Source organism: Leucopleurus acutus (assembly GCF_964270905.1).
Source record: "Leucopleurus acutus genome assembly, chromosome: 1".
Lineage (NCBI taxonomy): Eukaryota > Metazoa > Chordata > Mammalia > Artiodactyla > Delphinidae > Leucopleurus > Leucopleurus acutus.
This window is the reverse complement of record NC_139142.1, coordinates 87,012,992-87,036,817: the sequence shown is the minus strand read 5'-3', so window position 1 is coordinate 87,036,817 and position 23,826 is coordinate 87,012,992. Positions and strand designations below refer to the sequence as shown.

Below are 23,826 nucleotides of genomic sequence, written 5' to 3'. Positions count from 1 at the left end.
GAGTGAGTGGCCCATAGCCATACTAATAAGGCAGGGTCTAGAATCAAAATCAGGGCACTTTCTACTGTACCACACAGCCCAGCAAGGTCGAAAACTGGAAGTTAATAATGTTATGTACCAGACTGCTTTTTAGTGGCAGCTTTATTGAGATATAATTTACATACCATAAAATTCACCTATCTAATGTACAATTCAGTGGGTTTTAGTATATTCAGAGTTATACAACCATCCTGTCTAATTCCGTAACATTTTCATCACCCCAAAGAGAAACAGCATACCCATTGGCAATCACTCCCAATTCCTCACAAACCCTAATTTCCAAACAGTTGATCTCGTTTCTGTCTCTGGATTTGCCTATTCTGACAATTTCATATAAATGGAATTATAAAAAATGTGGCCTTTCATGACTGGCTTCTTTCAGTTGGCATGTTTTCAAGGCTCATCCATGTAGCATGTGTCAGTACTTCATTCATTTTTATGGCTGAATAACATTCCATTATGTGGATAAAGCAGATGTTTTTTTATCCATTCATCAGTCGATGGACACGTAGGTGGTTTTTCCTTTTTGGCTGTTAGGAATTATCCTGCTATGAAAGGTGGTGTACTAGTTTTTGTGTCGTCATGTGTGTTTATTTCTCTTGGGTATACACCTGGCAGTGGAATTATGAAGTCATTTAACTTTCTGAAGAACCACCAAACTGTTTTCACAGTTTCACAGTGGTTACACTATTTTACATTCCCACCAGCAATGTATGGGAGTTCCTGTAGCTCTCCATTCTCACCAAAACTTGTTATTGTCCAATTTTTTATTATCACAGCCATCCTACTAGCTCTGAAGTCAAAGTGAAGTGGTATCTCATTGTGGTTTTGACTTGCATTTCCTAATGACTAATGTGTTGAACATGTTTTCAAATGTTTATTGGCCATGTGTGTATCTCTTTGGAGAAATGTCTACTTAAATCCTTTGTTCATTTTGTAATTGAGTTATTTGTTTTTATTTTTGAATTCTGAGAGTTCTTTCTATATTCTAGACCTTTATGAGATATATGATTTGTAAATATTTTCTCCTGTTCTGTGTGTGGGTTGTCTTTTCACCTTCTTGATGGTGTCTTTTGAAACACAAAAGTTTTTAATTTTGATGAAGTTAGTTTACCTTTTTTTTTGTTTTTTGGGGTTTTTTTTTTTTTTGGTCAGTTGGGCTTTTGGTGTCATATCTAAGAAATGAGTGCCTATTCTGAGGTCATGAAGATTTACTCTTATAAGAGTTTTATAGTTTTAGCTCTTACGTTTAGGTCTTTGATGCATTTTGATTAATTTTTATGGTCAGTGGAAGGGACCCAACCTCATTCTTTTGCATATGGATATTCAATAGTCCAGCACCATTTGTTGAAAAACTTACCTTTATATACTACAAAATATTTATTGTAGAAAATTTGAGAATAGGAGAAAAAAGAAAATTAGTCTCTTACAAATCTATTATTCAGAAGGAATAGTGTTTACTCTTAGGTTATTTCCTATAGTTTTCCTAAATATTAATGTTAATAGTCAGATGCTAGCTCATTAATTTTCTTATCTATAGATAAATATTGTTTATTATTTCCATTTTATGGGTGAGGGAACACAGAGAGGTTGTGAATTCTAATACAGATATACTTGGACACTAAGCAATAACACCAGGGTTTGAACCCAGGCAGTGTGACTGTAAAGCCTCTGTCTTTATACATAGTGTGCCCGTGCAGTGAGTTTAATTAGGATGATGTGGTATTACAGCATTGTTTTGGCCTTAGTCTCCCCCCACATACAAACGAGTGAATTTGTTGAGACTCAGGTATAGCCTAGTAAGTACTCAGTTTCATAAATGTTCCATGTGTGTGAAAATTGAATGTGCATTTTCCAGTTGTCACAATGGTACTTCAGTCAGAAGTAGTTAGAATTTTCATACTTTCCTCAGTTTCTCTTAACCTCTCTTAACTCATGTCTTTGGATAATTCCTTTATATCACTCTTTCTGCTCATTACTTCTCTTTTCAGCTATATCTAATCTGGTATTAAATACATCCACTGAGTATCTGGTTTCAATTTTTATTTTTTTAATTTCTAGAATTACTATTTGGTCATTATTTTTAAATGTGTTATTTTGAAATTTTTCAAATTTATAGAAAAATTATAAAAATAATAAAATGAGCATCCGTTTACCTCTCCCATTTACCGACTGTTAACATTTTGCCACATTTGTTTTAACTGTATGTGTACTTCTTATTTTTGCTGAACTATTTGAAAGTTGCACACTTTGTAACTTTTCATTCTAAGTACTTTAACATATATCTCCTAAGAGCAATAATATTCTTATTTAACCATACATAGTATAGTTTTTCCTTTCACTACCTAGTGCAAAGGTGTGGTTTGTTTATGGCCTCCCTCTGGTGGAGTAATTTTTCTAGTTCATCTTCTTTTGGAGATTGTCACTGTGCATAGACCCTAGGTTTATCCTCTTTCTTCTTCCTTCACACATAACTTTCACCAATACCTCTCACCTAGCCTGCCTGGCCTAGCACCCAGCACTTCAGCCCATTGATTCTCAGTGTGGTCCCCAGACCAGCAGCATTACCATCTCCAGCAGATTTATTAGAAATGTAAATTTTCAGGCCCCAACCCAGACTTAGGGAATCAGAATCTCTGGGGAATGGGCTCAGCAATCCACATTTTAACAAGCTCTCCAGGTGATTCTTAGGCACAGTGCTTTAGGCTAGGCATGGGAAACTTTTTCTGTCAAGGACCAGAGAATAAATATTTTAGACTTTCCAGGAAGATTTCTGTTACAAATACTCAGATATGCCATTATAGCCATTGACAATAGGTAAATGAACGGATGTGGCCGTGTTCCCATAAAACTTCATTTACAAAGACAGACAGGAGTTGAATTTGGTTGGTGGGCCCTGTTTTTCAGCCCCTGCTTTATTTAGGTCGTCAGAGATTTGTTTATACTCTCTGAGGATTTTTCTCTTTCTTTCCAGTTCAACTGAGCGTTTAAAGGTATATTTTATAAACACACACACGTAATTGACCCTTGAACAACAAGGGTTTGAGCTGCGCAGGTCCGCTTGTATGATGACTTGTTTTCAATAGTGAGTACTACAGTACTGCACAATCCAAGGTTGGTTGAATACATGGATGTGGAACCTCTGATTCAGAGTGATGACTGTAGAGTTATACGTGGGTTTTTCACTGCACGGGAGGATCAGCGTCCCTAACTCCTGAGTTGTTCAAGGGTCAACTGTATATATATTTTTAAATCTGTGATTTTTACGTGTTCTTTATAGAAAACTTTCCTCAGATGCCTACTTTAGAAATGGGAGTCTGTATTTAGCCTGCTTTTTCAGTTTAACTTTTTATCATACTGCTTTAACATTTTAATTAAAATAGACGATAACTGTGAGGGTGATCCCTGAGTACCTAGCTTTGAATGGTGTTAGAATTACAGAATGGTAGAACTAAAGCAGAACTGAAGTTCAGAAAGGTTACAGAGACTTGCCCCAAGTCATATGGTCATTGTCAGAATCCTCACTAGAACTCAGGTACTCTTGCAAGATAAAGATAGCCTTGTGGGGACTTCCCTGGTGGTCCAGTGGTAACGAACCTGCCTTCCAATGCAGAGGACGCGGATTCGATCCCTGGTCAGGGAACTAAGATCCCACATGCTGCAGGGCAACTAAGCCCGCATGCCACAACTACTGAGCTCACGTGCCGCAACTAGAGAGCCTGCGTGCCACAACTACAGAGCCCACGTGCTCTGGAACCTGCACACCACAGCTACAGAGCCCACGCGCCCTGGAGCCTGCGCACCACAACTAGAGAGAGAAAACCCGCATGCCCCAACTAGAGAGAAGGCTGTGCGCTGCAACGAAGAGCCTGTGCACTGCGATGAAAGATTCTGCATGCCTCAATGAAGATCCCACGTGCTGCAACTAAAGACCTGATGCAGCCAAAAATAAATAAATAAATAAACATAAATCTTAAAAAAAAAAAGATAGCCTGTGTCTCTGTGTTAGTACATTAAGTTGTAAAGTTTAAAAAATCTGTATCCCAATTTTTTTTCCTATTGTAATTTTTTTCCCATTTTCTCCCACCTCAGGCAGGAATAGAAAATCGTCAGCTGGACACAGTAGATTTCTTTTTGAAGAGCAAGGAAAATCTTTTGAGTCCATCCTCAAAATCTTCTGTACCTGATCAGTTTGATCACTTTCCATCCCATTTATATTTAAAACGTAAGTAGTGTAGAGACTTCTACATTTGTATTTATCATTTTTCCTTTTTAATCACTTTCAAATTATTGTTGTGTTTTCTGATGACTTATTTATTTGCCAGGAGTCAGTCATAACATTTTATTTACTTTCTGGAATCTTGAGATAGTTGTGAGAATCTATAAATGTTCTTATCATATGCGTTGATTATTCATATCCTGTACTGTGCTTTGTATCTTTGGTATGCAAAGAAGAGATGATCTTTCAAATTCAAGAGCATTTTATTCAAAAGAGAATAAACTTCATTTGCAAAAATTTCCAGCTCTTGCAGTTGTCTGAGATATTGATGTATAGTGGCAGTGCAGCTGGCTGAGTTGGGGACTGGGACTTGTTATAAGACTTTTCAGCCTGACTCTTCTGCTTTTTTGCTACATTAGCAACACTTCTTTTCAAGACTTTGGCTTTCATTTTTAATAAACGGGAGCTCTGCTTTTCTTCTTGGACCAGGTAGTCATGCAAATCCTCTCTTTAGAGGACAGGGTAATAAAGTGTGTTTTCCCTTGTACATAAAGTTTTATAATCTGCTTTTTTTTTTTCACTTGATAATATGTTACATCTTTCTTGATAATGATAGATATACCTATTATTTATGGTGGCATAGAATTTCGTTGTATGGGCTGTACCATAATTTACCCAACCAAACTCGTATTACACATTAGGTTGATTCTAATTTTTACTATTATTGGCAATGTGCTATAAATGCTGTGTGTTTGTGTAACTTCACATATGTACAATTATTGGGATTAATTTCTAGATGTGGAATTTACAGGTCAAAGAGACACACAATTTACATTCTTAAATTTTTTTATAAATTATCCTCCAGAAAAGTTTCACCAATTTGTACTCTTAAGTGGAGAAAATGACAACCTACTTTTTCTATCAATTTAACGTTAGTCCTTACTGACAATGTGGATTAGAAATTTTATTTTTTAAAAACATTCTCTTTTGTTTTGCGTGCAGAGTTTGGTCTCCTCCCTCTTGAATTGCTAACTTTTTTATGCTCCATTGTTTTTTTTAAGTCTGCTTGAATTTATAGAGAAAGGCCTGGTTTGTGGTGTTGAGGGGGACTCCATCAATGATTATATGGTCATTACTCACTTCTGCTGTTGGGTGGTCGGTGATTACTCCTTACTCCACTCTCAGCTGCACTGCTTTTCCTTAAAGAGTGGGGATGGATCTGGAAACAAGAAGCATAGGACTAACTTTACCTGCTTTCTCAGGGTAAAATCCATGTTTCCCATCATTCTCACACAGGTAACAATTCTAGAGGTGGGGCCAATGCTAAGATAAACAGGAATCATTTTATTTATTTGAAGCTGGCAAATAGAGGATTCAGGGGCCTTGCTTTCACCTGTGTGTTTAAGAGAATGGTTTTGGAATCAGACAGGCTTAAATTCAAATTTTGTCTGTACTTTCAAATTAGCTTGGACACGTTATTTATCCTCGCTAAACCTCAGTTTCCTCATCTGTGGAAAGGGGGCTATAACACCTACCTCTCAGGTTGTTAAATGGAATAAATGAGATAGCATTTATAAAACACCAAGTACAGTACTTAAAATATAGTAGTTGGGCAGCAAAATCGTAGTTACTAGTCGTACCGGTAAATGATGACTAGTAGTAAGTAGAGTAGCTAAAGTTTGCAAGTAATGAGACTTCATGAAAGTTTTGTGAGCTTTTCGAGAATAAGACATTAGTCTTTGTCTTATGGTATTTCTGGATAGGTTAATTTTACTGGGAGTATCCTGGTGTTCTTCATGTTCCTTTCTTTGATTTTTCCTCAGATGTGGAAGAGCTGACACCAGCATTGGATTTACTTTGCTCAGCAATTAGAGAAAATGATTCTGAAACCCAGAGCAAACACTTTTCGGAACAGTTGCTTAATCTTACACTGTCTTTCCTTAACAAACAAATAAAGGAGCTTTTTATTCTCAATGAAGGTAAGAACAGCAGCAAAGAAGGGGATAATTAGCCCATTCTTATGTCAGGACAGAGATATAAGTGGTCCTATTGCGTGAGAGCGCGTAAGCCGGGGAGTGCCGTTTGCTTAGGTTGGGTAAAGTCAGTGTGTAACTGAGTGAGTGAATTGGGTTTTAATACTGGGAAATTTGGCAGAAAGAACTAATCATTGTGAAGAGGGTGAAAAGGGTTATATTAAAACATGGACGTACTTGTAAATAGGAGAAAACGCAGAGATTTTTTTGTTTGACATGAAAACGCTGAGTTTGAATTTTGCCATTTTGTAAACTTCTTTATAATAGCTCAGAGTTTATTCTGTCTGTGCGCACGCACACACACACACACGTTTATGTATATGAAATTGGCACATTGGTGTTTTCCATAGGGCTAGATGAACATCTACAGAAAGGAGTGAACATTTTGACCAGCTACATTAATGAACTTCGAACCTTCATGATAAAGTTTCCTTGGAAGCTAACAGATGCTATAGATGAATATGATGTAAATGAAAATGTCCCCAAAGTAAAGGAGAGCAATATATGGGAGAAGCTCAGCATTGAGGTAAATATGAGTAATTGTCACTTCTTTTATTTGCCAGACTTAGAGGATCTGAGAAAATGGTAGAAGAAACAGAATTTAGAATCTGAACACTTGTGATTCAGAATCTTTGGCAAGGGTTTTAGGTTTTATAGATTTTTGGATCTCTGGGCACAACTTCAAATTTATGTCTGCAAGTTTCATTTATTTAATTCAGAACACAGATAGGCTCCCTCTTTATGCCAGATCTGCCCATTTGGATCCAGGGACAAACACCCGACCCCAAACTCATTGTGAACTGTCACTCCTTCAGTGTCTAGGGCCTGGCACTTTGGACTTATGCATTCTGCCTGACCCTTGAATAAATCAAATTGCTGCTGTTGATTCTATCTTAGGAAAATTTTATGACATTATTGCTTAGAAGTATATTTGAGTCTTATCTCAGATTCTAGTTAAGATATTTTGTAAATTAAGTTTCCTGTATTTATCAACTTGCCTTTCTTTGTATAGTATAAGTTAATACAGCCAAACTCTGATTCTTTTTTCTGACTAGGGACTGGAAGAATTCCTCTAACCTCTTGGAGAGTGTTGGCATTGGAAAGACAAAGGCCAGAATAGCTTAACCCAGAGGATCAGAATTGATAGGGTTTGAAAGTTGATAAGGCTGAGATGCTGCCAGGTTCACAAGACTGCTCTTCTTGGGGTGGAAGGGTAGGGAAGTACCTGCTGTGACTGCATTTTCTGTCTCTTAATCATTCTCTAGCCAAAAATTACTTGATTTTCTTTCCACTCTTTAGGGCTTCCCTCTTCCTGTCTCCTTTGCAGGTTTCATTCATTTCCTGTTTTCCCCTCTTTTAATGTGCTCCATGGCTTCATCCATGGTCTTCTGTTCTTTTTACTCATATTCATTGATTTCTAATTTTGGGGGAGGTTACAGTCCACTTTGATGAAAGCAGTGGACGCTGTCTCCAAAAACATGCATATGAATACATGTTCTTTTTAAAATATGTATATCTTCCTAAAATATATATATGATTATATCACCCTTGCTTTTAAGATCCTTCAGTGGCTCTGCATAAGTTTCAGGATAAAATCCATCTCACACACACAATGCCCTTTATGATGGAGCCTTTGCTTTTCTTTCAAGTCTCGCCTGCTACTCTCTTCAGCTTTTTCTCCAGTTATATTAAGTATTTTGGAGTTCTCTGAATGCTTGATACTGTTTCTTGCCTTTATGCCTCTGCATATAATATTCTCACTTTTTGGAACACATGTTCTTTTTTCAATAAATGTATGTAACACATACTTGTCTTTAAAACTTTTACTTTATCAGTCATCTCTACTAGGAAACCTTTTTTTTTTTTTCATCTCTCTTATTTAGATGTTCCTTTTCTGGACCCTCCTCTCTGGAACCCTGGGATACCTATATCATCACCCTTATCATACAGTACTATAATCAGTGCTTTATTTGCATTTCTTGTACTAGTCTAAAACCTCCTAGAGAGCAGAGTCCATCTTTTGGTCAATTCATGTCCCCTGTGCAAAGCCCCAAATCTAGTAGAAGGTTTTCGGTAAAAGTCCCTTATTGAGGTACTCAGTAAATGTATAAGTCCCATGCTGATAATCATAATAAGGTAATAAAGAGGAACTCAAAAAGCAAATATTTTTCTTCCTTCCTTCTTTCCTAGGAAGTTATTGCCAATGCCATTTTAAACAACAAAATACCAGAGGCACAAACTTTCTTCAGGATTAACAGTCATTCTGCTCAAAGACTCGAGGAGTTGATTAGAATAGGCCTAGATTTGGTCTTTGACAATTTGAAAAAGAATAATATAAAGGAAGCCTCTGAGCTTTTGAAGAATATGGTAAGTGGCATAATCTGTTTGTTTATAAAGTCTCTAATGTAAGAGAAGTTCTCTTATGTATTTAATATAATTTCTGGTTGATATAAAAATTGATTTGTATTCATAGATGTGTCACAAACTAAGAAATTTGTGTAACTTTTACTAAGAAATTATGACAGTAATACTGGGAAACATTCTTTGGTACTAAGAACTTTCTTAAAGAAATTTTTGATTGGAATTTCCATCATTTGTTCTCTGTTAGATTTGGTACTTTGGTTGGAAGGAGACAGTATTTCTCATAAAAGGTTTCACACATGTCAGAGCATGCACAGGACCTCATTATTTGTTGGGGGACATTCTTTATTGTCTGTGTGACCTCTTATATCTCCATTTGAACTTTCCAATGGCTTTTACCTTTACTTTGTGTTCCATGGTTTTACTTCATTTGAGAAGGGAATGTCCTAGAGGTGGGGTTCCTGGACAAAGCTGAGATCTGGGCCTCATCTGCGTGGTTGAGGTCTTGCCCATGGTAACTTTCTGGAAGTTCAGAGGAGTGAAACTATGTAAAGGTTGTTATTTACACAGACTTTTGTCTTCAAGTGAATCATCATAACAGATAGCTGTAGTTTTGGTACTATGGTAGCCTGGCATTATCCTAAATTGTTCTGTGTGCTGCCTTTCTTCTGGCAAACAAAGTGCCTTAAAGACTTTAGGGATAGGCAGTAAATATGCATGATAAATGTAGAAAATGAATGTTTACAAGAGCTGAAAAGTTGTGGAATTCTAACAAGGCATATGTCTATAATAGAGTACTTCTGTATTTAACATATATTTATGTTCAAAATAGCTCCATTACAAAATGTAAGTTTTCTTGATTTTCTATGTTTACTTCAGGGCTTTAATGTAAAAGACCAGTTGCTCAAGATATGCTTCTATACAACTGATAAAAACATACGGGACTTTTTGGTAGGTAAAGGTGAGACTAAGTAGTTTACATTTTCTAGTAAATGTTGGTGAAACTTCAAAACGAATTATTTTAATATTGAACTAATACCCAGTAAGTAAAAGTATGACAACTCTTTTGTCTTTTTAAATGATCATTTTGCATTTGTGGTAAAGGAAAATTGATGCGAATACATACATTGCCTCAAAAATTCAAAACACAATTCTTAAATGATATTTAAAATCATGACATTTGTTTTGCAAATGTTCTTGATTTTTGTGAGGTCACTGCTTTAATTACTTTTTTTAAATTACTTTTTATTCAAGGTTGAAATTTTAAAAGAAAAAAATTATTTTTCTGAAAAAGAAAAAAGAACTATAGACTTCGTGCATCAAGTTGAGAAGTTTTATTCAGGACATTTCCAAGAAAATATGCAGATCCAGTCTTTTCCCAGGTAATCTCATTAGCCCCCTTTTTATAACATGGGAAGAATATTGTAGACAAGGCTTAGCTTATAACTGTTAGCATGGCCTTCTTATGTGGAACTGAGCTTACATTCCTTATGAAGATAAAATTTGTATCATCTAGAAGAGACTTAGGAATTCCCTGTCATTTCAATATGTGCATAATCAGATATATATTTTTAAGATAATAAATACAAAATTAAGAGTATTGAATTTTGTGTTCCCCAAAAGAGTAGAACTTCTTGAACAGAGAAAAAGGAATGATACTTTTTCCTCCAAAATTAAAAAAATTTCTTATCACTCTTTTAGGTATTCGATAAAGGAACAAGATTTTTTCAAGCACAAGTCTGTTTTGGACTCATTCCTGAAATATGATCATAAAGATACAGATAAACTTAACAAGCAAGATCACAGAATTGTGTTAACTTGGGCTCAGTGGTGGAATCAACTAACACAAGAATCCATCCTTCTCCCCAGGTTAAGTCCAGAAGGCAAGTGTGAAAGAGCCTAAAATCTGAGCATAGTGAATGAGGATTAAATAAGGCATTGGTATTTGAATATTTTGGTGTGTCCTCATTTTAGAATTCCTTTTGGGGAAAAAATATATTCAGTTACTTTAAAATGCAAGTCATTACATTGAGATTGAGCCCTTATTCTTGAGGTTTTTGTAAGGGATTTATAATGTGATAGCGAAAGAGAAAAGTCACGTGGTTCAGTGAATTGAGATTTCAAGGCTAAGAGTTCTCTTCCCAGCCTCAGAGTGACATTCTTTGTTTTTCCAAATAGTCTTTGGTTTCTTCCTATTTAAACTGAGGATCTGTATCATACCAGGGCTCTGGGGAATAACTAACACTGGCAAACAGTGGTAATTCATAGGGTGTCAAATTCGTGTTTATTATTACAGCCAGAGTTTTTATTTATATTAAGGAAAAGAAAAGGGAAAAGAGGGCTAATATATCGATTATAAAATGAACAACATCACAAAAAAAAAAAAAAAGAACACCACCACAAAAGAGGAAAATAGTAAAAGAAGCAGAGGGCCTGAATAATTCATCTGTTATATAGATATTTGTCCAGATCATCATATTTACTCAATTAGTGTTGAGCTTTGTGTCAATAATCATCATTCATTGCTATTTTAAAATGTATTTTCTTCTTAATGTAGAATACAAATCATATTCTCCCGAAGCCCTCTGGAGATACCTCACAGCTCGCCATGATTGGTTCAGCATTACCTTGTGGATTGGAGAATTTCAGACCCAGAATAGATTTGCCTCACTTCAGCAGAACAAATGGCCCCCTCTGACTGTGGACGTTGTTGATCAGAATACTCGCTGCAACAACTACATGAGGAATGAAATTTTAGATACGCTGGCCAGGTACTGTAAACTGTGGGGATGTGTAAAAGGAAGAACAATAAAATACAGTGGTGCAACTTTTCCTCTGAAATGCCATAAATCCAATGCAACATTGTTTCATAATATTGATATTTTAAAATTGAAAGGGCATTATTGTATATTGAGGTTTTAAAATCACATGTATTTAACATTAGGTGGTGAATAGGCTCTCAAATTCTACATGAAGGTTCTTCCCAAAACACTGTATATGCTTTGGGGTAGAAATGGTAAGCTATCCATGGGGATACAAGGACCAAGTGACAAGAGCTTGCGATGAGGATACCTTAGTATCCTATAATGTTTCCCACTCTTCTCAGTACTATCACTGCACCCGTACGCCATGTATGGCCTTGAACTAAAGAGGACAGCTCAATTAAGAAAACAGGGGAAGTATCACTTGAAGTGATAACTGAAGACTTTAAACTTTTTTTAAAAGTTTATTAATTTATTTATTTTTGGCTGTGTTGGGTCTTCGTTTCTTTGCGAGGGCTTTCTCTAGCTGCGGCAAGCGGGGGCCACTCTTCATCGCGGTGCGCGGGCCTCTCACTATCACGGCTTCTCTTGTTGCGGAGCACAGGCTCCAGACGCGCAGGCTCGGTAGTTGTGGCTCACGGGCCCAGTTGCTCCACAGCATGTGGGATCTTCCCAGACCAGGGCTCGAACCCGTGTCCCCTGCATCGGCAGGCAGATTCTCAGCCACTGCGCCACCAGGGAAGCCCAAGACTTTAAGCTTTTAATTCATTTCTAAAAATAATTGTTAGCTTGAATCATGTGAACTTGCCGTTTGTAGAGGTGAAAAATGGTTGAATATCAGCAATTTTATAGAGCTCAACCTATCTCCCTAAGCTGTCAAAATAATGAGACTTAACATATTTGTTAATTTTTAAGTTTCTTAAAATTATTTCCCATGTATTCTTTTATATTTATACTTATTGGGGAAGTATAACTGTACTGTCCTATCCAACTTAAAGATGTGGAGAGGGAGATCTAAAGAAGTTAAGAGCTTTGCCTAACCCAGTTACTTACAGGCTTCAATCATTTTACCCCTGACTTTCTAGTCACTGTTCTTTTCATTGCACTAAATCCTTTTCTTCTTGTTTGCTAAAAGTAGACTTTTGTATAACTTGTATGCTTATCAAATATTTTGCTTAATACTTGATTGTTTATAAAGATAATATGTATGTGTTTTAACATGAATTATGACAATAATGAATTAGTGAGATCTACTGTATTAACAGATTAAAGGGAAAAAATCATACCACCCTGATAGATACAGAAAAGCATTTGATAAAATTCAACATCTATTTATAATAAAACCTATTAGCAAACTAGGAATAGCTGCAAACTTCCTTAACTTTAAAGAGATGTTAACAAAAAATCTTCCAACTAATATTATACTTAATGGTGAAACATCACAAGCATTCTCTTCAGATTTGGAACAAGACAAGCCTGCTATCAATTCTTCCCAAGTTGATCTTTAGATATAGTGAAATCTCAATGAAAATCCCAGCAATGGATTTGACAAGCTGATTATAAATGTTTATATGGAAATTCAGAGGGTCAAGAACAACCCTGAAAAAGAAGAACTTGCCCTACCAGATATTAAAACTTATCTAAAGCTATAGCAATTAAGACAGAAGAGTGAGCATAGAAACAGACTTTTTTTAAAAAATTATTTTTATTGATTTATTTTTGGCTGCATTGGGTCTTCGTTGCTGCGCACGGGCTTTCTCTAGTTGCAGTGAGCAGGGGCTACTCTTCATTGCAGTGTGCGGGCTTTTCATTGCTGTGGCTTTTCTTGTTGCGGAGCACAGGCTCTAGGCATGCGAGCTTCAGTAGTTGTGGCATGTGGGCTCAGTAGTTGTGGCTCATGGGCTCTAGAGTGCAGGCTCAGTAGTTGTGGTGCATGGCACCACATGACATGTGGGATCTTCCCAGACCAGGGATCGAACCTGTGTCCCCTGCATTGGCAGGCAGATTCTTAACCACTGTGCCACTGGGGAAGCCCTGAAACAGACATATATGTATGCTCACCTTATATATGACAGAGGTGGCACTGCAGAACAGTCTTTTTGGAGGAAAGAATAGTCTTTTCAACAAATGGGGTTGGGATAACTAAATAGCTATATGGGGGAAATGAAATTGGACCCTCTGCCTTATATCATGCATAAAATCAATTCCAGGTAGATTTTAAAACCTAAATGTAAAATGTAAAAATTATAATACTTTTAGACGGTAGGGAAGAATATCTTCATGACCTTGGGAGTAGGGTGGGCTTTCTAAGAGGCCTGGCAGGGCAAAGGAAGACAGCAGTTACTGAGACCAAGGGAGCTGCCTGGCAGGAGTTGTGTCTCTTAGTGGAGAATGTTAGCCAACCTGCTGTCACCTCACACAGAGAGCGCCAAGGTATCCCCATCCTCCCTTTTTCTTTAATTCTTATCTCCCGATGGGAGTCTCCCATAGGAGACGAAACCAAAACAGAAACCTGAGGGCACAGGAGTCTTCTAGAGCAACCCATACAGGTGAGCCTCCAGGGACGCAGAGCAGGAGAGTAGAGCTTGGATCTGGAGGGGAAAGATACCAGCACATACAGACATTTCACAAAAGAGGAAGCACAAATGGCCAATAAACATGTGAGATGTTCTTCCTCATTTGTAATCATGGAAATGGAAATTTATTTTACCAAAAATCTAGGAACAATGACCATCAAAGTTAGAGCAGATAAGTAAAATGTAGTATAATCGTACAGTGGAACACTATATAACAATGAAAACTAAAAAACTATAGCCATAGGTATCAACATGGATAAATCACACAAAGTTGAGTAGAAGAAACAAGACAATAATATATCTAAGATGTTCTCTTCTTATATAAAGTTTGAAATAGGCAAAACCAAACCTTATATTATTTGGGGTTACACACATGGGTGGTAAAACTATATGGGTGAATAAAAGTAAGGGAATAGTTATCATGAAAGTAAGGATAGTGGTTGCCTCTGAGGGCAAAGCACATATAAAGGGGGAGGAATACACAAAGGACTTCTAGGTACAGTGTTCTGTAACCTGGGTGGTGGCTATGCAGTGTTTCTCTAAACTCCACATAATATGTTCTCTATACTCCTTTAATGGTATGTATGATGTATTTAACAGTAAACTTATAAAAAATAGTTAAATGCAAATTTCTATTCTTTAGTGGTTGGTCCATTTAAATTATTCTGCTTTAATTTCTTAATGATTTTGTTTGGATATTTTGGTGAATTCCTCAGTGTGTAAAGCATCTAGCTTCAAGATTTAACCACTGTTGCCACACTGGATTGTACAGTTTCAGTAAAAACAAAGTAATCGAGGTGGCTTAGTTTAGGTTTTTGAAATATTTAATATAACTCGAGACTGTCATTACTACATTAAAATACTACAGTGGTGCAGAAACCTTTATTGGAAACTAGCAAAATATGTGTGTCTGAACATATTTATGGGGTAAGAATTGGCAGTATTAATTTGTAAATACTTTTAACTAGTTGAGACTACTTAACAATGGAAATGATTTGGTCTGCTCTGAATATAGCAACTTTTTAACTTGCCATCTTTTATTTAAACCTGCCCAATAGGAGTGGAATTTTTCTTTCATCTGAACTAGAAGACTTTGAACTCTTTCTCAAAAGACTGAACCGTATTGGGGGCGTGATGCAAGATACCCTCCCTGTTCAAAACTATAGGTCCAAAGATGGTTGGGATTTCCATTGTCACTTCATTCTCTATTGTTTGGAACACAGTCTGCAGTATCTTCTTTATGTCTTTCTTGACTATTACAAGTGAGTACTAAGAATTAACTTGTCCTTGAGCAGGCCTTCATGTTCCCTCTTTCCGTACTACTTCTGAATGTGACTTTTAGGAAAATGTTAAGCATTCTCGTGAGGAATACTGATCTTTTTGAAGTAGTTCCTCCCACTCTAATATTTGGTACATCTTTTAGTTCAATACTGCATTCAACTAAATGCTTATTATGTGTTTTTTGGTGATGTTAATTCTGTAACATCTCTGTTAACCTTTTAAATAACTAGAAATTAGAAAGAAATGCTTTACAAGTTTAAAAGAGGGAGGATTCTAAAGGTTAACTTGGACTTCTTTGATATTTTCATTACCAAGCAAATGTTAAAAACTTTGAATTCATCGCCACTGCAAGGTATCTTAGAAATGCTCTAAAGCTTATATTTAGATAGACAGATATCAATATATATTGATATCTAAGATCAACCTGCAGTATCGTTATCTGTGGCCAGTGTTAATTGCTATTGGGTCAGTAATAATAAAAATAGTAGTAGTCTCTAACATATGAGTGCTTACAGAGTTCTTGACACTAGGCTTAGTACTTTACATGCATTATCTCATTTAATCTTCAGAAAACCCTGTGAGGTGGTTACTTACTCCTCCATTTCACAGATGAAGAAACTGAAGCTTTGAGAGAGACTAAGTGCCCTATTTAAGGCGTACAGCTAGTAATTGGTAAAGCTAGATTTAATTATACTTATGTTTGATTCCAGAACCCATATTCATGTGCTAAGGAGAACATATTTATTTTATTTTGTGTAGTAAAGACTAGGAAGTCAAGCAAAGGGTGTATTTCTTGTTTATATCATTAAGACTTACTTTGAACACAGAAATGTTTTCCTGAAAGCTACTGGCAAGTGAAAGTTTAAAAGCTGTATTTTTAGAGGACCTGTTACGAGCCTTAACTGCTTAGTCCCAGCTTCTCTTGTAGTTATGTAAAGGTTTTCAAAAACCTCTTAAGTTTGAAAAAGCTAAAGAGCTTTTGTTGTTAAAAAAAAAAACCAATACAGCGTATCTTCAAGTGCAAAGATATCTGGTGGTAATCTTATACAGAGTTGGTAAAATTTCATCACAGTAGGAAATACATTTTAAGTGATATTATCCCTGTCTCTAAAATTCTCTATTTCCAGATCATAAGGCATATGTAAAACACAACACAAGACTGGGATTATATTGTGTTATATTTACTTTTTAATTACAAAGTTCTTTTTTTTTTATGCTAGTTATCACCTGAGCAAACATGGTTGTAATTGTCTGTCTTATCCTCTATGTTAATCAGATAGTTTTTTTGTTTGTTTGTTTTATATACAGACTTAGTCCTCCAAATTGTCCCTTTTTGGAAAAAAAAGAATTACATGAAGCTCACCCTTGGTTTGAATTTTTAGTTCAGTGTCGACAAGTTTCCAGTAATTTAACAGGTATGGGTATATTGTATTAAATAATAAAACTTGCTTTGGATAAGTAACTGGTCTGTTGAATGGAATTTAAATTGCGAACTCTTTGAATAAACTGTCTAGCTGTAGACAAATATTTGACCATAATCTAGACTCAAGCTTTATTTAAAAAGCAAAAGACCAAAAATGTTAGCCTCTTGACAGTGAAGAAAACCAGACTTGGAGCCGATAGCATGTGTGGTTATGTTGGCTCTCTCTTACCCTACCAGTTCATCACAGGTTCCTGCTCTTTGGTAGACTGACACCCTGTTTCCATGAGGAGGTGGTCTGTCTTCCAAATGGCTGCCCTGAATCTTTCAGTAAGGAACTCCAATTGGAGTGAAAATAAATCCATAGTATATGTGGGATTGTTGTGTCTTCTCTAGTGGAGCCAATGATGGAGAGCCTTGCTCTGGTTATAATCAGGTAGAAAAACCCTGTGACCCCTGAGGGCTTAGTGGGTGTTATTCTAGAGGTTCAGGAAAGGGGACAGGCCAAGCCACAACATACGCAAGGAGTGTCAACAGCCAATCTTTCACTTTTATGTAATGCCTGATTTCTTTCCTAATGAATAACTTTTTTCATAATGTGGGTTGAGGGATTTTTGGTTTTGTTTTATTTTTCTGGTGATCATAAAGTAACATGTTTCATTGTTAAAAAAAAATAATTAAAAAAATAGGAAGACAACTATCAAGATAACACCTCAACAGGTAGATAGCTTAAGTGAACAGGAAGATAACTATCCATAGGGAACTCTTGATATGTTTTAATATATTTTGTTCTAGTTATTTTCTCTATACTTTTTTTAAACCTAGTCAATATTGTATTTCATTCATCCAACAAATATTTATTTATCCCCTACCTGTGACAGTCTGTAAGTGCTAGGGATATAACCAGAAACATCTATGTATTTGTATATTGTGTTTTTTCATATAGTAATTATAACATAAGAATTTTCCTATGTTCTTAGAGACAATGACCATTTTATGTCTACATAATATTTCATTGTATAGAAATACTCTTATTTAATTTACTATCCTCTCATTTTTTGACATTAAGGCTGTTTTCAATTTTTCCTATTATAAATAATAATCTTGAGTATATTTGAACATAAAATTTTTGTGCTTGTTTCAGATTATTTCCTTAGTACAGATAGGTTCCTGGATATAAAATTCCTGGGTCTGGGGTTATGTGCATTTTGAAGGTTCTTTTTTTTTTTGAAGGTTCTTGATATAAGGCTAGATTGCTTTCCAGGAGGGTTACACCATTCTTTTCTGTAAGTCCCAGCTTCTGTGCACACTGACCAGCTCTGTGCTTGAGGATGAATATGTTTAAAAATCATTGCTGATTTGATAGGTGATATATGGCATCTAATTACTGTTTTAATTTGCATTTCTTTATTGCTAATGAATTATATATTTTTATGTATCAGACAGTTATATTTCCTTGTTTGTAAAATGGTTATTTCTTTTGTCCATTTATCTGTTACAGTCAGTATTTTGGGCTTTTGTATTGATATGAGCTCTTTGTTGAAGGCATTAATTGTTAGGTTGTCATCTGTTGTTGATTTTTCCCCTTGTTCATTACTACCTTTCAATTTTCTTTGTTTGAGTGGAAGTTTTTATTTTTATGTGGACAAATCTTTCTTTTTTTTCCTTCGTGACGTTTTCCCATTGCTCTTAAACTTAGAAAATCCTTCTTACTGTGGATAGAGTTAAAAATTAAGTTTCTTTCTCAGAATTATGTAATCCTTAGTTTAGTATTTCTCTCTCTCAAGGAGAAAAATGTACTCTCTTATTTTTCAGATCCCAAACTGATCTTCCAGGCTAGCCTTGCAAATGCTCAGATACTGATTCCCAGCAACCAGGCCAGTGTAAGCAGTATGCTATTGGAAGGACATACCCTCCTGGCCCTTGCTACCACAATGTATGCCCCTGGGGGCGTCAGCCAGGTACAGACAGCACTTTTACCTGTTATGGCAAAATAGGACTGATTTTAAATTTAGCAGAAATATCGGTGGATTTTCTAGGTCTCAGTTGATATTAAAATATAACCACTTACAAGTATTTCATTAGATTAAAGAGCGTAAAGCAAGGGTGAATTTTTAAACTTTATATCGTATCCTCTTAAGTTGAAAGGAGACTGCTATAGTCAGCCCTCGATATTCGGGGGTTCTGCATCCACAGATATGGAGGGCTGACTGTACTACAGTATTTTATATGAGGGACTTGAACATCCTCGGATTTTGGCATCTGTGGGGGTCTTGGAACCAATCACCTGTGGATACCAAGGGGCGACTGAATGTTGTATAGTGATTTTTTTCCCGTTTATTTGTTCTCTAATACTCCAGGTTTGTTTTCAGGATAGAATCAAGATCTAATTGCTCCTTGGAGTAAGTATACTTTAAATCTGTGACTTGGGAATTATTCTCTGTTATTTGACCTCTTTGAGAGTTAAAAAGGAAATCATAATTTTTAGCTACCCTTAAAAACTCTTTTGAGGAATCCAGTGAAAAGTTGCCCGTCTCTGCTTTTTTGAAAGTGTAGTGTGGCTGGTTAGAGGGAACTTAAGAATGCTGTTAAACATCTAATCTGCAAAAGTTTGTTACTGATGCTAGCTTAATTTAATACCACCTCTTTTAGATTGTTGCAGTATACCTTAACTTCATGGTTATTTATGCTTCCTGGTTTTGATCACCTGTCAGAAATCAGTCAGAATAACTTGAGACCTGAGAGGAAAGGACCTAAGAGTCATCTAGTCTAGTAGGTTTTTTTCTTGTAAAATATTTACTATTTAATATCTGAAATTTTTAAATATTGTAGTAGAGCCTTTTTTCAAACAGCTTTTCCTTATGCAGTTTGAAAACCGCTGATCTAGCTGAACTTTCTAATTCTGTAGATGAGGAAACTGAAGCCTGCCTGATATTAAATATCTAGACCAAGGTCATACAGCTAGTTTGTCTTAGAACCAGAACTAGAACTATTGGCTACTGACTCCTTGTCCAGTGCTCTTTTCACTACCACCTATTATATCAAGCTAATCTTGTTTCACAGGCTACTTATGAAAAAAGGACTTAAATTTGGAGAAGAGAAAAACATTATTCTATACCATGTTATCTTTTTATTTAGGTTGTTCAGAATGAAGAAAATGAGAACTGTGTGAAGAAAGTAGATCCCCAGCTACTGAAGATGGCATTAACTCCTTACCCCAAGCTTAAAACTGCTCTCTTCCCACAGTACACTGCCCCTAGTGTCCTGCCACCAGATATTACACTCTACCACCTGATTCAGGTACAGTATTTAGGAGTATCAGTCAGCATTCAGCCAGGAAAACAGGAACCACTCTGGGTCTTCCAAATGGAGGACATTTAATATAGGGAATTACTTACACAGAATGATAGCAAAATGGAGAAACCAAACGTGTGATGATGAGACAACCCAAAAATTAACAAAGAAGGAAGCAGTCAACACCCCCTAAGGCTGCAAGAAAGTGGTGTTGTCTGAACCCAACAGCTGTAGCCTCTCTGGGAGCTAAAATCACAACCGGGCTACCTACTGGGAGCTGGGACGAGAGGGTAGGGCTGGAACCATGCAAGAGATGCCCTAGAAAATAAAGAAGGGGAAAATATCTTGGTTTCTCCCCTCTTGCCACCTTTAATCTCCCATGTTGTCTCTCATGGCTATACCTATCTGGTAGCCAGAGGGCAAGTGAGTTTGGGAAATGCAGTTCTCCGCAGTTCAGGGCAGAACATGGGAAAGGTAGAAATGGATCTGAGAGCAGACAGATAGTTGGCCAGCATACTTGTCTGCTACTTTCATTGAAAGCTGCTTCATTCTACCACTGATAATTTCTGTCTCTTCTCAGTGAATAGGGCTGTTTATTTATTTAAGTCACCTTTAGGACAAAGACCTCTTTAAGAATGTGAGAGACTTCCCTGGTGGTCCAGTGGTTAAGAATCCACCTTCCAATGCAGGAGGTGCGGGTTTGATCCCTGGTCAGGGAACTAAGATCCCACATGCCGCACAGTCAGCTAAGCCTGTGTGACGCAACTACAGAGCCCGTACGCCTCAAGTAGAGGGAAGCCCACGTGCCATAACTAGAGAGCCCACATGCCGCAGCCAAAAACAATAAATTAAAAAAAAAAAAATGTGAGAGAGCGATGAACCCTCTTCCCAGAAAAGTTGCACATAATTTTGCTTATATTTCAGAGGAATTCACAGATTCCCTGAAACCTATCCTGGGATCCTCAATTAAGGACACCTTCTTTTGCTCATTTCTCATTTCAAAAGGCTTTTGCTTTTTTTCCTGGGTACCAATATTCCTATAGTGTCTTCAGTTCAATCTAAACTCTATAATCCTATGAAGGTACAAAACCTCTCTTACTCTAATGTGAAATTTTTTAGGGTACAGACTGGTGCTACTTAAAAATGTAGTCCCCAGGCAGGTGCCAGTCCATGAACTGCTTGTTGCTTGTATGTGTCAGCAGGGTTGGTTTTTTTTTTTTTTGGTTCGTTTGTTTTGTTTTGATTTTATGTAGCAAGACTTTCTCAAAGAAGGAAGCAGTAAGCTAGATTTATATTTATCACAAGCTTCTTATCTCATTGCAGGTCAGCACTTTGAGTAACATTGGTATATAGACTAGATATAAGTAGATTATATAAAAACATAGTTTTACTACCTAAAGTGGATTCAATCAGCCTAAAACATAAGAGGTTTCAGGTTGTTCTTTGTTCTGTTTTCAGGTTGACTGATGCAGTTATTTAGTCCTGTTGTTTTAGGAAGAGTATTCCTTCCTTAATAGACCACAAGATTCTCCCTTAATTTAAAATTAAAGCTGCTTTGGAATTCCATGGCGGTCCAGTGGTTAGGACTTGGCACTTTCACTGCCATGGCCCAGGTTCAATCCCTGGTCTGGGAACTAAGAATTAATAAGTAAATACATACATACATACATACATACATACATACATGCATACATAAATACATAAATAAAATTAAAGCTGCTCTTTTCTTAGCCATCCAGATCTTGGCCTAAGAGTTCTGTTGTCTCCTATATCCCTCCCACCATCTATTTACTGTCTTTGCTAAACCTTTGGCCTACAGATTTCAAAACAGCCAGCGCTCCTTGCTCTCAAACCTTTTCTGACTGACCTGATCTTAGTTGGCTGTTTTTTCTTTGCTGTTGTTAGTGATGATTTGTTCATCACATTCCTTTAACCCTTGATCTAGTTGTCTCACTCTTTCCTGACCTGCCTCAGCACACCTTGTATTTATGGTGGTAACATTTTCTAGCCTCTCAGTCCTCTTGCCTTTTGATTCCAAAGGACTTCTAAAGCCATTTTTACATTATAATTGATGCTGATTCTATCAAAAGAGAGTATACTTTGCAGACACAGTTTGAAGTGTGGAGAGTCTTTAAAAGGAACATAGTTCTATTTTTATTAATGTAGAAAAATGTCTCATATGCTCTGTGTTCGGAGAATTCATGTCTAGAAGGATAAAAGTTTTTAATTGCCCTGAAGAAGGGAAGCCGAACTGCCTGTGAAGCTCTTTCATATGATTTTGTTTACTTCACTTTAGAATCAATTAACTTTTAACTCTGATTTGACTTTTCCCCTTTTTCAGTCATTATTGCCCTTTGATCCTAGCAGATTGTTTGGCTGGCAGTCTGCCAACACACTGACTATAGGAGGTAAGTCATTATGGATTCTTCTTGCTTTAGAAGCATTTCAGCAGTGTTGACAGAAGTTCATTTTTGTAAAGCCAACCTAGTTTCCCCCCTGCTTTCTATTTTAAAAATAAAGGCATATTCCACCGGAAAACATTTTCTTTTTTCTTTTATTTTAATTGAAATATCGTTGATTTACAGTATTATGTTAGTTTCAGGTGTACAGCACAGTGATTCAGTTGTATATATATTCTTTCTCTGATTCTTTTCCCTTATAGATTATTACAAAATATTGAATATAGTGCCCTGTGCTATACAGTAGGTCATTGTTGGTTATCCGTTTTATATATAATAGTGTGTATATGTTAATCCCAACCTCCTAACTTATCCCTCCCCACCCTTTCCCCTTTGATAACCATGAGTTTGTTTTCTGTGTCTGTGAGTCTCTTTCTGTTTTGTAAATAAGTTCATTTGTATCATTTATTTAGATTCCACATATAAGCTATATCATATGATATTTATCTTTGTCTGACTTATTTCACTTACTATGATAATCTCTAGGTCCATCCCTGTTGCTGCAGATGGCATTATTTCATTTTTTATGGCGCGCTCTCTCTCTCTCTCTATATATATATATATGTCACATTTTCTTTATTCATTTATTTGCTGATGGACATCTAGGTTGCTTCCATGTCTTGGCTATTGTAAATAGTGATGCAGTGAACTTTGGGGTGCTTGTATCTTTTCTGATTACACAGAAAATTATACAGAAAAAATCAGAAAAAATCTGATTACACAGAAAAAATCTACATCTGTAACTCTATTTCTGTCTTGTAGATAAGTTCATTTATACCTTTTTTTTAAGGTTCTACATATAAGCAATATCATATGATATTTGTCTTTGTCTGACTTACTTCACTCAGTGTGACAATCTCTGGGTCCATCCATGTTGCTGCAAATGGCATTATTTCATTCTTTTTTATGGCTGAGTAATATTCCATTATATATATATGTACCACATCTTCTCTATCCATTCCTCTGTTGATGGACATTTAGGTTGCTTCCATGTCCTGGCTATTGTAAATAGTGCTGCCGTGACCATTGGGGTGCAGGTATCTTTTAAAATTATGGCTTTCTCTGGATATATGCCTAGGAGTGGGATTGCTGGATCATATGGTAGCTCTATTTTTAGTTTTTTAAGGAACCTCCATACTGTTTTCCATAGTGGCTGTACTAATTTACATTCTCCCCAACAGTGTAGAAGGGTTCCTTTTTCTCCACACCCTCTCCAGCATTTATTATTTTTAGACTTTTTATGATGGCCATTCTGACCATAGTAAGGTGATACCTCATGGTAGTTTTGATGGAAAACATTTTCTAGGAAGCTGAATTGAAAACATACTGTGAGTTAAAAGTCATTGTATGAGGTCACTAGTGCTTTACTTGCTGGGGAATGT

General features: G+C 36.4%; 1 protein-coding gene across 1 annotated transcript in view; it reads left to right on the top strand.

Annotated features, from left to right (window-relative positions):
* Positions 1 to 23,826, top strand: part of SPG11 (SPG11 vesicle trafficking associated, spatacsin) — a 77,306-nt gene that overhangs the window by 12,889 nt on the left and 40,591 nt on the right. Inside the window, 13 exon segments of the mRNA XM_082845342.1 lie at positions 4,132 to 4,264; positions 6,082 to 6,237; positions 6,642 to 6,817; positions 8,482 to 8,658; positions 9,532 to 9,603; positions 9,907 to 10,034; positions 10,354 to 10,540; positions 11,212 to 11,423; positions 15,049 to 15,252; positions 16,580 to 16,686; positions 18,507 to 18,652; positions 19,830 to 19,991; positions 22,327 to 22,393. Of these exon segments, the coding sequence (XP_082701468.1) occupies positions 4,132 to 4,264; positions 6,082 to 6,237; positions 6,642 to 6,817; positions 8,482 to 8,658; positions 9,532 to 9,603; positions 9,907 to 10,034; positions 10,354 to 10,540; positions 11,212 to 11,423; positions 15,049 to 15,252; positions 16,580 to 16,686; positions 18,507 to 18,652; positions 19,830 to 19,991; positions 22,327 to 22,393 (1,927 nt within the window).